Consider the following 13537-nt stretch of genomic DNA (forward strand, 5'->3'; position numbering starts at 1 on the left):
CAGCATTCATTCACCCTTATTTCATTCAAAAAAATGTATATGACTCTTTCTTCATGAGAACACAAAATTCTGGTATGCTCATGATACAAAGCTATTAAATGTTAGAGATAAGTTGGAAAACAACTCAAGTTGACAAGGAGCTTATTTCTTCAAAAACATCCACCTCTAACATAAACATTGCTCAACTTCTCCAGTTTAAAACCTGAATCGTGTCGTGTTAGTAAATCAAGTCAACATTGACATTTTTGTGTGAACTTTTTTTTAAGCATCATTTTAGCAGTTACATCCATCCTCACAGTAGCACATGTTGACTTTGTCATCGTCTCGTGTCTTGGATAATCTACACGGCCTTTCCGGCAGAGGTGAAAAAAGTCTATTTTCAGAGTCGAGGTATGAAAAGGTCAGTTACCCTGGTATTTAATGACTTCGGTATTCTGCTTTGAAGAGACTGACGTATAAAAGCGTGACTCTATCCAGTTTGAGGTTTCAGAGGTGAGTTTTCTGTCTAGATATCAGTGGCCGCATTGTTTGGAGTCGTGAGGCAAATACCATCACCCATCTGTTCCGTCACTTAAGCCCCAGTGCTATAACACAGATAAAACCTCCCTGTTGGTTTTATTTTTCCGCCTTCGATTTCTCTCACCTTCCCTCAAGAGTTTTGTCGTGGCTCGTCTGGGGTGTCGAGGTTTAATTCTGTGGTTAAGGCTTTGGGAAACATAATCTCTTTCCCGGGTCAGAGGTCAGACGGTGAGCTCAAAAGGCCACATATTAAAGGCACTGACAGAGATGTGGATGTAAGGTGCGGACATTGAAAACGATCAGGTGTAGTAGAGGAAGATAATAAAGAGAAAAGAAATAACTGTGAAGTTAAATGGTGGAGTTTGCTGAAACCGGCGGAGAGATTAGTGTGATAACAAGGAAGTGATTTTACTGTTTGGGGAGAGGAAATGAGACATCTTATTCTTCCAATGGCACCGAGGGCCAGTTAATCTAATGGACCCTCAAATCTCCCACCGGAAAATGTGTTTAAAGGGATAGTTCACCCCAAAAATGAATAATTTCCACACGATTGCATTTTTCCAAGCAACATAAAAGGGGAATTTCAACACAAAGTTGTCCTTATCTAATCAGTTACAATAAACTGTGAATAAAGCTCACTACACTCTAAAAAATGCTGGGTTGTTTTTTTAACCCAACAGCTGGGTTGAGCCTGTTGGGTCATTTTGTTTGGTTATTTTCTCAGTGTTGGGTAGTTTTTTGTGTAACCCAATCGTTGGGTTACCGGTTGGGTCCAATTGAGTGACAGTTTAGAGAGTAAACCCCTCCCCCTCCTCGACGCCTCAGACAAACTCTACCTTCGCGGGCATTTTGAATCACCTCAGGAACAAGCAAAGACAGCTGTTATTCGGAGAAAAAAGGTATGTTTGAGAGTTTTTAATATATAAAACTATAACTGTACATCAGAAAATGCATAAGTATGCAAAATTCGGCGGTTCACATTAGGTTTGAAAAGTACTATTTAGCTTAGTTAGCTTTGGTTAGCTAACGTTAGTCTGAATGCCCACGTTGTTATAATTTACAGCTTTTGAATAATTAAAACGTCCTTTATGGTCTACATTTCCTCTGAAATTTGAGACTTGTGTAAGTCACTTAGTTCGGTACGCATCTATATTAGTTTGAGGTCAACACGCGAGACCTTAAATGCGCGATTTATATAAACATAACGCCTCTTTGAGAATTTGTTAAGACGCTGTCGGAGATGTGAGCTTCAGGCTGTCAGCGGTCGTTCAGCACTCGTGGCTCTGCTGAGAGCAGCTTTATCTCGGCCAGTGCTTCGGGAATATGCCACTGCCTGGTATAGTGGTTAACCGTGCGATATAATTAATTTTGGGTATATGAAACGAGCAATCATTGGTCTTATTATTCTATGTGTTCCTGAGTTAGTCTAATTAGTTTAAGTGTTGTGTTAACGTTTATAATATTTAATTTTTTAAGTCTATATTTAACTTTCTGTACTAGAGCCCTATCACAGCCTCTGCCACTTTTTTTTCCAAATTGATAAAGAAACCCTCCTGCTGGACATCCACTTCCCGAAGTGCACACCACACTGTTGTCTACTAACTCCCAGGAAAAGATAGATCCTCTTCAGTAAGACTGCTCCGTGATTATGTCAGGTCAAGCAGTACTGGAACCAAAACAACTAACGCTCTTTAAACTGTTTTGTGAGTTCATATGAAGAGGAAAGTTCTCAGACTAATACATTCCTTGCAAATGTCAACCAATACCATGAGAAAATAACGTTTTTACTAGGGCTGTCAAAGTTAATTTTTTTCAAATTAACGCGTGAAAAATATTTAATGAAATTAACGCAGCATCCGTTTGTTTTGACATTCTTTGTCTAGCGTTACATTATGTAATCACGCTCTTATTCGTGTACAGGCTTTTAAACCACTTAAGTGCGATTTTAAACAGTTGCTTTGATGCGGTCAATGAAGATAGACAGCTTCTAAACTGTGGGATGTGGCAAAACGCAACGCGAGGTCCAGTCTGGTGTAAACAGTCACGGGCTGAAGGCTGCGTCGGTGAATCTCTGTCAGACATCCATGTTAAGTTCTCTTTCGTGCTTGGATGGATAAAACCACACAAGATTATGTCAGAAAGCCCGTTTTGCCTAGCATTTTCTTAAGCACAGACTTCAAAGTGTAAAATAAAATCTTAAATGAATGCAAAGAGTTGTGAAAATGGGAGTGCGGTGACGGTCAGATCTGCGTACTGAGACAGCTCTTAAAGGGGCCACGTTCTTAAACGTGCTGCTGTGACTCCTGTCACTAATGTTAATCAAAGAACAAAATAAGAGAAGAAATCAATGTGATTTTGTAGCTTTAATGAGAATTCTTCTGCATTTATATAATTTAGCATTAAAGACTGACCAAATACAGACTCAGTGATCACAGTCTGGCCATAGAGAGAAGCAGACACAGACAAACATGGCTTCCAAAGGAAGAACGAGTCTGTGCACACTGTGACACTGGTGAGGTGGAGACAGAGACACACTTTCTCCTTCATTGTGATCAATTTAAAGATGTGAGAGAGAAACACTTTCACAACATGTCAAAGCTCATGCCAGAGTTTGATAGGTGTTCAGAAACGAATGCAGATGTTACTGGGGGAGAAGAGACACACATCAGCTGCTGCTTCATTCATCTATCAGCTGCACACCCTCAGAAACAAACTACTGCCTTCATCTGCTACAATCAATGCACATCTACACTCTTGACTTTATTACATTCTCATGTTTCTGCCTGAAATTTACTTTTGATATTGAGATTTTATTTCCATATTTAATTTGTTTACTTACATATACGCTATTTTATATTTCATTCTATATTTATACCTTACTCAGCACCTTAGTTTAATTTTAATCTAGTTTGAGAACTTACTTCAATTTCTGTATATTTCATGATAGCTCTCAATTATATTGTTGAATGGCTATAATTAATGTTAAAATAATCAATTTAATAGAGACATCAGTTACAGTACTAATATCAAAATGTTTTCTTTCATTCATAAAATGACGCCGTTAAAGAAATATGTTGTTTCTACATCAATTTGAAGATTAAATGTGAAATTATTAAAATGCAAAAGTATATTTTAAAATATTATTGTTATGTGTGATTAATCGTGATTAATCACAGAAAATATGTGATTAATCCAATTATTTTTTTAATCGATTGACAGCACTAGTTTTTACCAAAGGTTTTTACGTACTAGCTGCACCGATATCAACATTTAGTGGTTCAAATACCCATGTGAGGTCTCTCTTCAAGTTAAGGTATTGTTTGTACATTTTAATTCACAGAAATCCTACAAAGTTTGTCGCTCCCGAAAACGGTGTCCTTTTTTCACATCCAAACGCGTTTTTATTTCCCTTTCTTTAAATAGAAAACTTGTGCATAGACTGATATTTGATCATATAAGTGCAGTTCTACCAACAAAGGTTTAGTAAAATATAAACAAATGGTTCAGTATATTGGTAACAAATACATTCTCTGAGTGTTTTTATGTCACATCCATAACGCTGGAATTGCCTAAAGCATTTTACTCGTGCCACTTTGTTAACTGTATATTTTCTAAAACGTTATGAGTTTATGAAGTGGAAAGTTGTCGAACTATTTATATTTACTTGTGCCACTTTAATAACCTTGTTAAATGTATATGTTAAAATCTAAACTAATGTAATTTATTGATGTTGTTTATTTTTTTGATGTTCTGTTTTATTGTTCATCGAACATTAACATATTGCATGCTTTTTATGAATTCCTTTTTTCTTGCATTTCGATCCTTAATAAAACTTCAACTTTTGATTCTTACTGTTGCTTCTAGTAATTCTCTGTGATTTTATTATTATTATTTTCAAATATTTCGGGTTTGTTTTAAACCAGCAATGTAATTTTTAAGCAATAGTTGAGTTAAATAAAACAACCCAGCATGTTGCCGGCTGGGTTAAAATAACCCAACGCTGGGTTTGTCCATATTTGACCCAGCGTTGGGTTACCAAAATAACCCAAATTGGGTTGTTTTAACCCAGCCTTTTTTAGAGTGTAATATCAAGCTTCAATAGCAAAGACTTCCATGTGTTTGTTTAACAAAACTATTTTGTGGCTTTAAAAACTTTGAATATAAATGGTTTCATCTTAACAACATAAAGAAACGTTACTGCGCATGTGCATTTTTGTGACCCCACCTGAACATCCGGTTCACATTCACAAACAACAGAGTGCCTGTAGATTATTTCTGATAACATTCAAAAGAAACCGAGAAGAAGCGTTACTTGGGTAAACTTGTCTCTCCAATATTTTGAATTTAGACTGCGATACCAAGCTCAACCTCTAGATGTCAATGAACCATACGGTTTCTTTAAATGCGACCCAACTACAGGGCCCATTCAACAAATTGTTTATTTAATAAAATGAACATACAACAAAATTCAACAAATCGTTTATTTAATACAATTATTATACCGTAAAATATTAATACAAATTAATATTAAAATAAATGAAATAAAATATAAATGGTTATATTATTAGACACTAACCAAACACAAACCGGAAGATAACTGGGGGTCAGGTATGCGCACGTCCGATGAAACGGTCTATAGTGGAAAAATCATATGCATCACTTTCGTGGTGTTTTTTTAAGCTTTTAAAACAGTAGAAAGCCTCAGAAATGTTACCATGGTACTAGTTTAAATTTGTAAATGTTTTTCACAACCTTACATGCACTACAAAAGAGAATTATTTTGCAGCGGATGACCAATTTTTAAATGATTAAACTTCGCTATCACAAACCTATTTCGGAATTGATAGAAGAATTGACTCCAAGAAACTGTATAAAAGTGAAACTGATGCTTGCATCGAGGCTTGCAAAATCTCCTGCCATTATTGTAATAAGCATCACATGGCATCTTGTGTAAACCTCAGATTAAACGCGAAGCTGTGATTTGAAGGATCAGAGGTCAGGCGAGAGGGACATCTCAGAAAAGATTAGAACGTCTCACCTGTGAGACTCCGAGGAGACCACCACCACCCGAGCAGGAGCAGAGTACCGCAGGACGTCCTGCAGGAGCTGAACCAGGTAGAAATGACCCAGGTGACAGATCTGAAAGGTGGATTCAAGGCCGTCCTCAGTCCGACTCCATGGCTGCGTGCAAACCGCTGCATTACACACCAGAATGTGCAGGGGCCTTCAGAAAAAGAGGATGAAAGGAGAAAACACTCAAATACACATACAGTAGAAGTTTTACCTTTTTCGAACTGTATAGCAAGACAAATGTAGTGAAATCTCAATTGTGTGCTTCTATTCTCTCAGTGCATCTATTTGACCAAGACAACTCCCCATAACAATTTGAACTACTAAAGGTGATAAAAGAAATGCGAATAAAAGTATATTATCTATAATGTATATATATATATATATATATGAAACAAAGCAATTGAAATGTAACATTCTAATTTTACAAACTAATGCTGGGTTCACACCAAACGCGAATTAAGCTATTTGCGCGAGTAAATTACATCAAAGTCAATGCAAAGACGCGTATAGGCACGTCAATCTAGTCTTCAGCGAAAGTTGAAAATATTTGTCAGATCGTGTCACTCACGCGAAAATAACAAACGTTTCCCACGATTAACGAAGAGCGTGGAACGCGACTGTTCGCGTTTGGTGTGAACCCAGTGTAAGTGCATATATTATTTATTTCTCAGCCTCTTTTTTGTAGTGTGCTTTTTTGTCATTAAAGACAATTTATGTGTCCATAAAGGTTGCAACTACAAATGTTAGCTCTGTACAATGAACACTAGCAACTACGACTAACACAAAGAATAACAAGTGTGCAAATGTATCAAAAATTTGTAAAAAAAAAAAAAAAAATCAATCAACTAAGAAAGTGCTAAATAAAACTAAAATAATTTACTTATAAACAAATAAAATAGCATTTACTTAAAATCAAACAAATTGAATTTAAGTTGAACTAAATTTTCAAACACACAATTATCCCAACAAATCTCTTCCAAGGTCAGTCTGGCCAAACATCCATCCATCAGCAAGAGAAAGGTCAGAGATTTCTGCAAAGTCCACATGAGATCTTTTTCTTTGACAGAGTCGCTTCAGTGGTCCTGAAACCATGACCGTACGGCGAAATAATCTGAATCCACCCCACCAATTTTTAATTTCTTCCATTAGAATTAATTACGAAGCCCACGGGCAATTTGTGTACTCCATATTTAACACTGCCTGCACTATTAATTAAAAACTGGTTGCTGGAAAATTAATGGAGGAATTGTTATGCCCTGCTTTAATGAGTCTTCTCTATGACATTAAAAAAAGTACACTTCATATTTCCCTTCAGGTACTGCGCGGAACGCTGCAGCGTGCATCAGTGGAAACGCAGAGGATCATGGGAAATGAACAGGGCCCACTGTTACACCATACGCTTCTATTAGAAACACGCAGGTGCTTAACCGGCACTGTTGAGATCAGGTTGTGGTTACTGACATTTTAAACACAAAAGGACAAGCAGCACGTTATTTATTTTATATATAAATAAATCCTTGTGCTCATTATTTGACAACTACTAGCTTGATGTCTAAAGGCTAATTCATACTGATCTAACAAGCACAAACAAACTCCAAAACGCCACCAAACAGCAACATTCTAAATTCTCATTGAGATTTCAACAAAGCCCAACGTGTCATACATGTGAATTATAAAAAAATAAATACCTTTCTACAGCCGTTAAAAGAGTACTTCACTTTAAAATAAGCCCCCATTGACTTTCCATAGTAGGAATAAAAAAAACTATGGAAAGTCAATGGGGCTTATTTTGAAGTGAACTACTCCTTTAAGGCCCATTTACTAACCTCTTTTGCCGTTTGTTGGATCAATGTCAATAAGAATTTAGAATGTTGGTGTTTGCCGGTATTTGTTGGAGTCTGTTTTCTTTTGTTGATATTGGAGTTTGTTTGTGTTCGTTGCCATTTGTTGGATCAGTGTGAATCAGCATTTATACTATAACTAAAAAGATAGTTTAATGAATGGCTCCGAATTAAAAAGAATTACGGAGTCTAGATCACAACTACAGCAAAGATTCAGAGGAAAGATTGTCGGGATCATTAAAAAAATTAATGAAACCAAACAAAACTAAATGAAACATGAAACAAATGAAACAAAACAAAACAAAACGAAACGGTACACAAAACGAAAAACAAAACAAACGAAACAAAACAAAATGCAAAACAAAAAATGAAACTAAACATGAAACAAAACAAAATGCAACGAAACTAAACTAAATACAAACCTTTACAAAAGAAAACTAAAAACAAAATGAAACAAAAAGATGAAACGTAACAAAACAAAAATCTAGATATTGTTGAGATCACTTACAAAACAAAAATGTTATTTTGACAGAAAATACCCTTGTCCCAATAATTCTCAAAGACCTAAAAAGCCGGATAAAATGCCAATGTCTCATCTTAAAACAACTAATTAAAATCCTTAACAACTGCATATTACAGGAAGATGTATTCTGTTACTGGAAACAGACCCAGTTTCAAAAATGCTAAACTTTCACAGAAGATCTTCAATAGATGGTATCAAACATCATCTCTCACAATAAAGCACACACGAGCGCTCAGCACAGCTCACGATTGCCCAAAGGGCAGCAAGATGCTCCAGGACCCATGAGAGCACTTCATCTCCCGCTGGAGAACACGATTCGCTGGAAACATCTGTGGAGGAAACAGATCTACTCTCCTCCTCTGACTGACAATCTCACAGTCATGGGCATGCATCCTGCCGCTCACACATACACTCACGCGTGTGCGCTCAGATCTCTGTAGAACTTAATGAAGCGTGGACTCAAAAAGAGGGAGTGATTGTACCTGAGAGAACACCATTAAACTTTATGACTTTCATGCTCGGCTTTGAAACGGTGTAATGGAAGAGGAACATGTCTGTGATCGCTGGCGAGCGGTAGAAAACGCATCCCATGGGTGCTCTGGAAGACAGGAAGACTCTGGTATCGGGCAAGAAAATAAAGGGGTACTGCCACCCTGTTCTTCAGGCTTCAGGGGATGTGCCAGACGTTTCGCAAAGAAGTCGTTCACCCAAAAATAAAATCCTGCCATCATTTATGCACCCATGCTGCTCTAAACGTATACGACTTTCTTCTGCGAAACACAAAATAGGATATTTTTTCTTAGCAATGAAACCTTGTTCTTCGGTGTATAATCACTAAAACTAAAGAATCATTATAATAACTTGATATTCACAGTAAAATCTAATATTTGTTCAACTCATGCATACAGAGCCCGAAACAAATGTGGTGTCATACATCAGACATTATCACTGAAGACGTTTTGGCATCACTCGTGTGGATTCATGTTACTAGTGTGTCGCCATTTTTTTATCTCTACGCATGAGTTCATTAACGGTTTGACATTTCCAAAGCCAATTATTTTTTGTAAATGGCGGCAGAATTTTCAGAGCTATTTATTTTACAGCAAAATAAAATAAATAAAAAATAATAAAAATTAAATAATAAAAAATTAAATTAAATTAAATTAAAAAGAGTTAAGGGGAGTATAGGTGTAGGGTTAGGGTTGGGGCTTGAATATACAGTTTGTACAATATAAAACCATTACATCTATGGAAACCACATATACAACTATGTGTGTATGGGTGTATAAAACATAAAATATCATACAAACAATCCTAGAGAGAAGGACTTGATCCATGTCAAGAGGCCAGAACTCTTGGACTCTTTAGCCAATAGCCAAACAACACACTAAAACAATCCAGAACAACTGAAAAGCAACGTGTCAACCAAAAATGAAAAACACCTTAGGCTGTGTTCAGACTTGACTTCTTTTTTGACAAGAAAAAGTTGAAAGGGGCTTTTTTTAGTAAAACAAAATGCTGGCACTTCGGAGGCAGCATCTGTGCATGAATAGGCAGCGTAACGGAAGTCTATTTGAATTATAAACAGAGAGCGTCTTTGCAATAACTAATCACATATTTAAACTATAATACTAATTTCTCGCTAGAAATGCAATCAGAAGTTGCTGAAAGTGAAAATTAAACTTACATTTATACAACACTATGCTCCAACGGGCGTTTCGGGCATTTTATTTTTTCGAGCTTGAGCTTTCTCGACCAATCACGTTCCTCGCATGTTGTTATGGAAACGACAGGTCTCTGTCATTGTTTAGCTGTGAAAAAGGAGCTTGACATAGGGTGTTTTTTTTTCAGAAAAGTTGAACTTTTTTCAACCTCAAAAGACGCTCTGAGCTGCAGAAAATGACACCGGCGCTGGCGTTTAAAAAAAAGCGCACAGGACGTTTTTGAAAAGACGGTTTACTCCATAGGATTATAATGTAAAACAGATGCTAGCGTCTTCAAAAAAGAAGTCAAATCTGAACACGGCCTTATACAATATCCTGACACACATGCACTGCATGGGCAAACAGACACCAAACACATTTTCTTTGTGAATTGTAAGATTAAGTTCAGGTCTGTTGTTACTCTGCTGAGAGAAGACGGTAGGATACCCTAGATGATGCAGTGGAGATATTTTAAGCTACGGTAGGCCATAACAAGCCTTCTTATGAGGCAAACTGAGATAATTTCTTTCTTAAACAAAATCTCCCTCTTCCAAAATTTAATTTCTCTGGTCGATTTGGAAATGGGTCTCGGTGGAAAGGAGAGTTGTTATTTGTATGATAATCCTGCTGTTGTGTCCTATGATTTAACAACTCTCGCTCATAGCGCACGATCGTTCAGAGACGGCCTCCCGCCAGCCGTGTCCTAATAAGCAAAAAGCTAACAAATGGTTTTAATAGCTTAGCCCACATAATGTAAAAACTCCCTTTAAACTTATTAATGCGATCAGGGGGGTCTTCCGCAAATGTGCAATTTACGCATCATGGCGAGCGGGGGCGGTAACGACCAAACGGGGAGGAATAACGCTCCATACTTACTTTAAAGAACCCCCAGGGCACGACCTTTGACCTGAGAATAATCTCCAGCCATAAAAGAATGATTGCTTTTGTCCTCCTCCACTCTGACTGGCCGTCATTAAGGGGCCGCGTTTATGGGCCGCAGAGAAAATGTGAGGCTAACAGAACGATGCTTTAAAATGGACACACACGCTGTAAACTGTGTAGCGCGCTATGAGCTAACAACAACCAACACCACCCAAAACTGTGTCATTACCAAAGGGACGTCGGGCTAACAGCAGCTTTGTAGAGTATGGAAGCATATTGGTAGCCATTTCCATTTTGAAATGCAATACGCAAAATGGCAATGACAATGCAATTGTGTATTTAAATATACATTTTTAATAACATATGTGCAACATTAAGAAATGAAAATAAAAATTAAATTATATCAATTACATTTGTCAGTTCCTACACTAGTTTTAATGTGTTATTTAAATGGATATTTTAACGCTCTTTAAGTTGCAAAATTAAAATGAAAATGCATTCCCCGGATTGATTATATATGTTTAAGATATTCAAGCAAAACTGTAGCAAAATGAAAATTAAAAAGTTATTTTTCCTAAATGCATTAACATTAACAGGTTGAACATTTGGGATTGCATTTTCATTTACACACAGCTTGTTGGGTGTTGCAAAATTCAATGTGGACTTGAAAATGCATTTCGAGCTGGCCACACCCCCTCCCCGATACAGCATCATTGTGTGAAGGCGGAGCCAGCATCGCTCGTTACGTGCATGGATGTAATTGATATAATTTCATTTTTATTTTCATTTTGCACTTAATGTTGCACATATGTTATTTAAAATGTATATTTAAATACACAATTGCATTGTCATTTTACATACTGCATTGCCATTTTGCGTATTGCATTTCAAATTGAAAATAGCAACCAATATGCTTCCATACGTAGAGGGGATATATCACAGTATTTTATTAGAGCACAAACCTTAATGTACGGCAAAGTGTGAAAATTAAAGAAAGCATATCTTTATGCTTTATTATCATATTGTTATCATATAATGTTATCATATTGATAACCTCCTGTGTATCAAGTACAAGCAAGAAACAAGAAACATTTCTTATACAGCTTACAGTTTTGTCTTACCGTGAAAAGTTCTATAAATTTAGTCAACAGTTTGTCGTGGCATATTGATTAATTATACCTATATTACCACTTTTTGTCTCAACTTTGTTTTTGTTGACAGATGAGCACTCCATACAGTGTTCCAAATGGGCATACAGATGATGATATCTTTAGCCTAGTTGGCGTAACATATAGAAGCTATTGCCGCTAGCCACAGACACAGCCGTTACAAACAAGCCACACATTAAAAAGTGATATGAAAGCAATTGCGAATGAATGGACGTGTGTTTGACACACATCAAAGTCTCTTTAAGGAAAGTCATTTTACTCAGTGGTCATCTTGATAACACCCCCAGGCTGCTACTTTCTAGTCACGCAAGTACAGCGCCCATCTACTTGTGACAGGTCTTATCAAACGCCAAACGGAACGACGTATTTTCTATGAGGAGCCCATTCCCTCCTACAGAATGTGCAAATGTGTGTATATACACTCATATATACACCTCCCTCGCATTAAAGCTATAGCACTATCAATACTTTAATAACTATGATTAAAATATATAATAATTATACAATATGAATAATATCCTAATAGTGTGGTAACAGTATTGTCAGTAGTAAAACCATGGTGAAAATGTGGTTACTATGGTTTTACTGCAAATACATTAAAACAATGAAAAATGATGATGACTATAGTAAACCACTGTGTATCTGATGGAGATAAAGTCCAGCCTATTTTTTTTTAATAAGTTGTATTTTGCATTAAACCAAGTAAAATCTTTATTCACTGCAAGGTAGCTTAATCGTATGAATTTTTATGATGTACAGTAGATTTTGTACAAAAGCACAAAAAAAGTAATAATGGAGGCTGAAAGCAAATCATGCTAAAACATACAAAATAAGATCGTCCAAATTTACAGAATTTAGCTACTTAGTACAACAGTTACAAATTGCCGTAAGATTGTGTTTTATGGTCCGATGGTTCATACTGGCATTGTAACGCTTGTGTTGCATTACAGCATGTGACTGACTAACCGTTTCACTTGTGTAGACCACTTCCCAAGATGTAAACTCTAGCACTATCGGACTCTTTTTTTTTAATAAATCTTAACGATATTCGTTTAACATTTGGATTCGTTATAAACATTCTGTTGTATTTTGCTTGTGCAGTGTTGAAAAACTCAAACAGGAAGTTCTTCTGGACCAGCGTTCTTTACGTTTTCCAAAGTGGTCTATAAGAACCTGTCTTAGAGACAGAAAAGAATGTCATGTTCTAAACCAACAGTTTGGTGTAGTTTCACCGGCAGTTATCGTCAACGATTTGTACCACTGCATTGCTCTTGTTACAAATTAGCCTAGCGTCAGGAAATTTTGTCCACAAACGATCAATATTCACCAAATGCTTGCCAAAAAAACACGCAATCAAACATCATCACAGATTAAACATTGACAGCTTGGCCCCGCGGCATATGTTGTGTGACGGAGTAAATTAAACGCTGCAGTACCTGACGTGAACAAAAGAGTGATAACGACATGGAAATACCTTCACATACAGAAGGCAAAGAACAAAGGGAAAACGACACAGAGAGGAATAAATGAGTGAGGGTATGGGGGTTTACAAATGACTACAAAAGAAAAGAGAGAGCACAAAAAAAGTAAAGAACTGTGATTGAATTAAGCTCCGATGGCAGTAATTGTTAATGTGTGTTCGGAGCGCCTGCAGACATCTCGATAGAAACAGAAACAGGAAGGCGTGGCGTGGTCTCACCAGCTGCCTGCTGCCATTCACACCTGAGCACCTCTCCATTCTGATGAGAATTAATCTACTCCACCTCCTCTGGGACACACACACACACACACACATCCTGGGAATAGCTAATGAAGAAATACAACCTT

The 13537-nt window shown here is 36.8% G+C and overlaps 1 protein-coding gene across 1 annotated transcript in view; it reads right to left on the reverse strand.

Moving 5' to 3' along the window:
* wwox (WW domain containing oxidoreductase) overlaps positions 1 to 13537 on the reverse strand; it is a 229757-nt gene that overhangs the window by 150702 nt on the left and 65518 nt on the right. The window contains exon 7 of the mRNA XM_057330055.1: positions 5558 to 5743. Coding sequence (XP_057186038.1) covers positions 5558 to 5743 — 186 coding nt within the window. The remainder of the gene's footprint in view (positions 1 to 5557; positions 5744 to 13537) is intronic.

Source organism: Triplophysa rosa, linkage group LG3, assembly GCF_024868665.1.
Source record: "Triplophysa rosa linkage group LG3, Trosa_1v2, whole genome shotgun sequence".
In the NCBI taxonomy this organism is placed as follows: Eukaryota; Metazoa; Chordata; class Actinopteri; order Cypriniformes; family Nemacheilidae; genus Triplophysa; species Triplophysa rosa.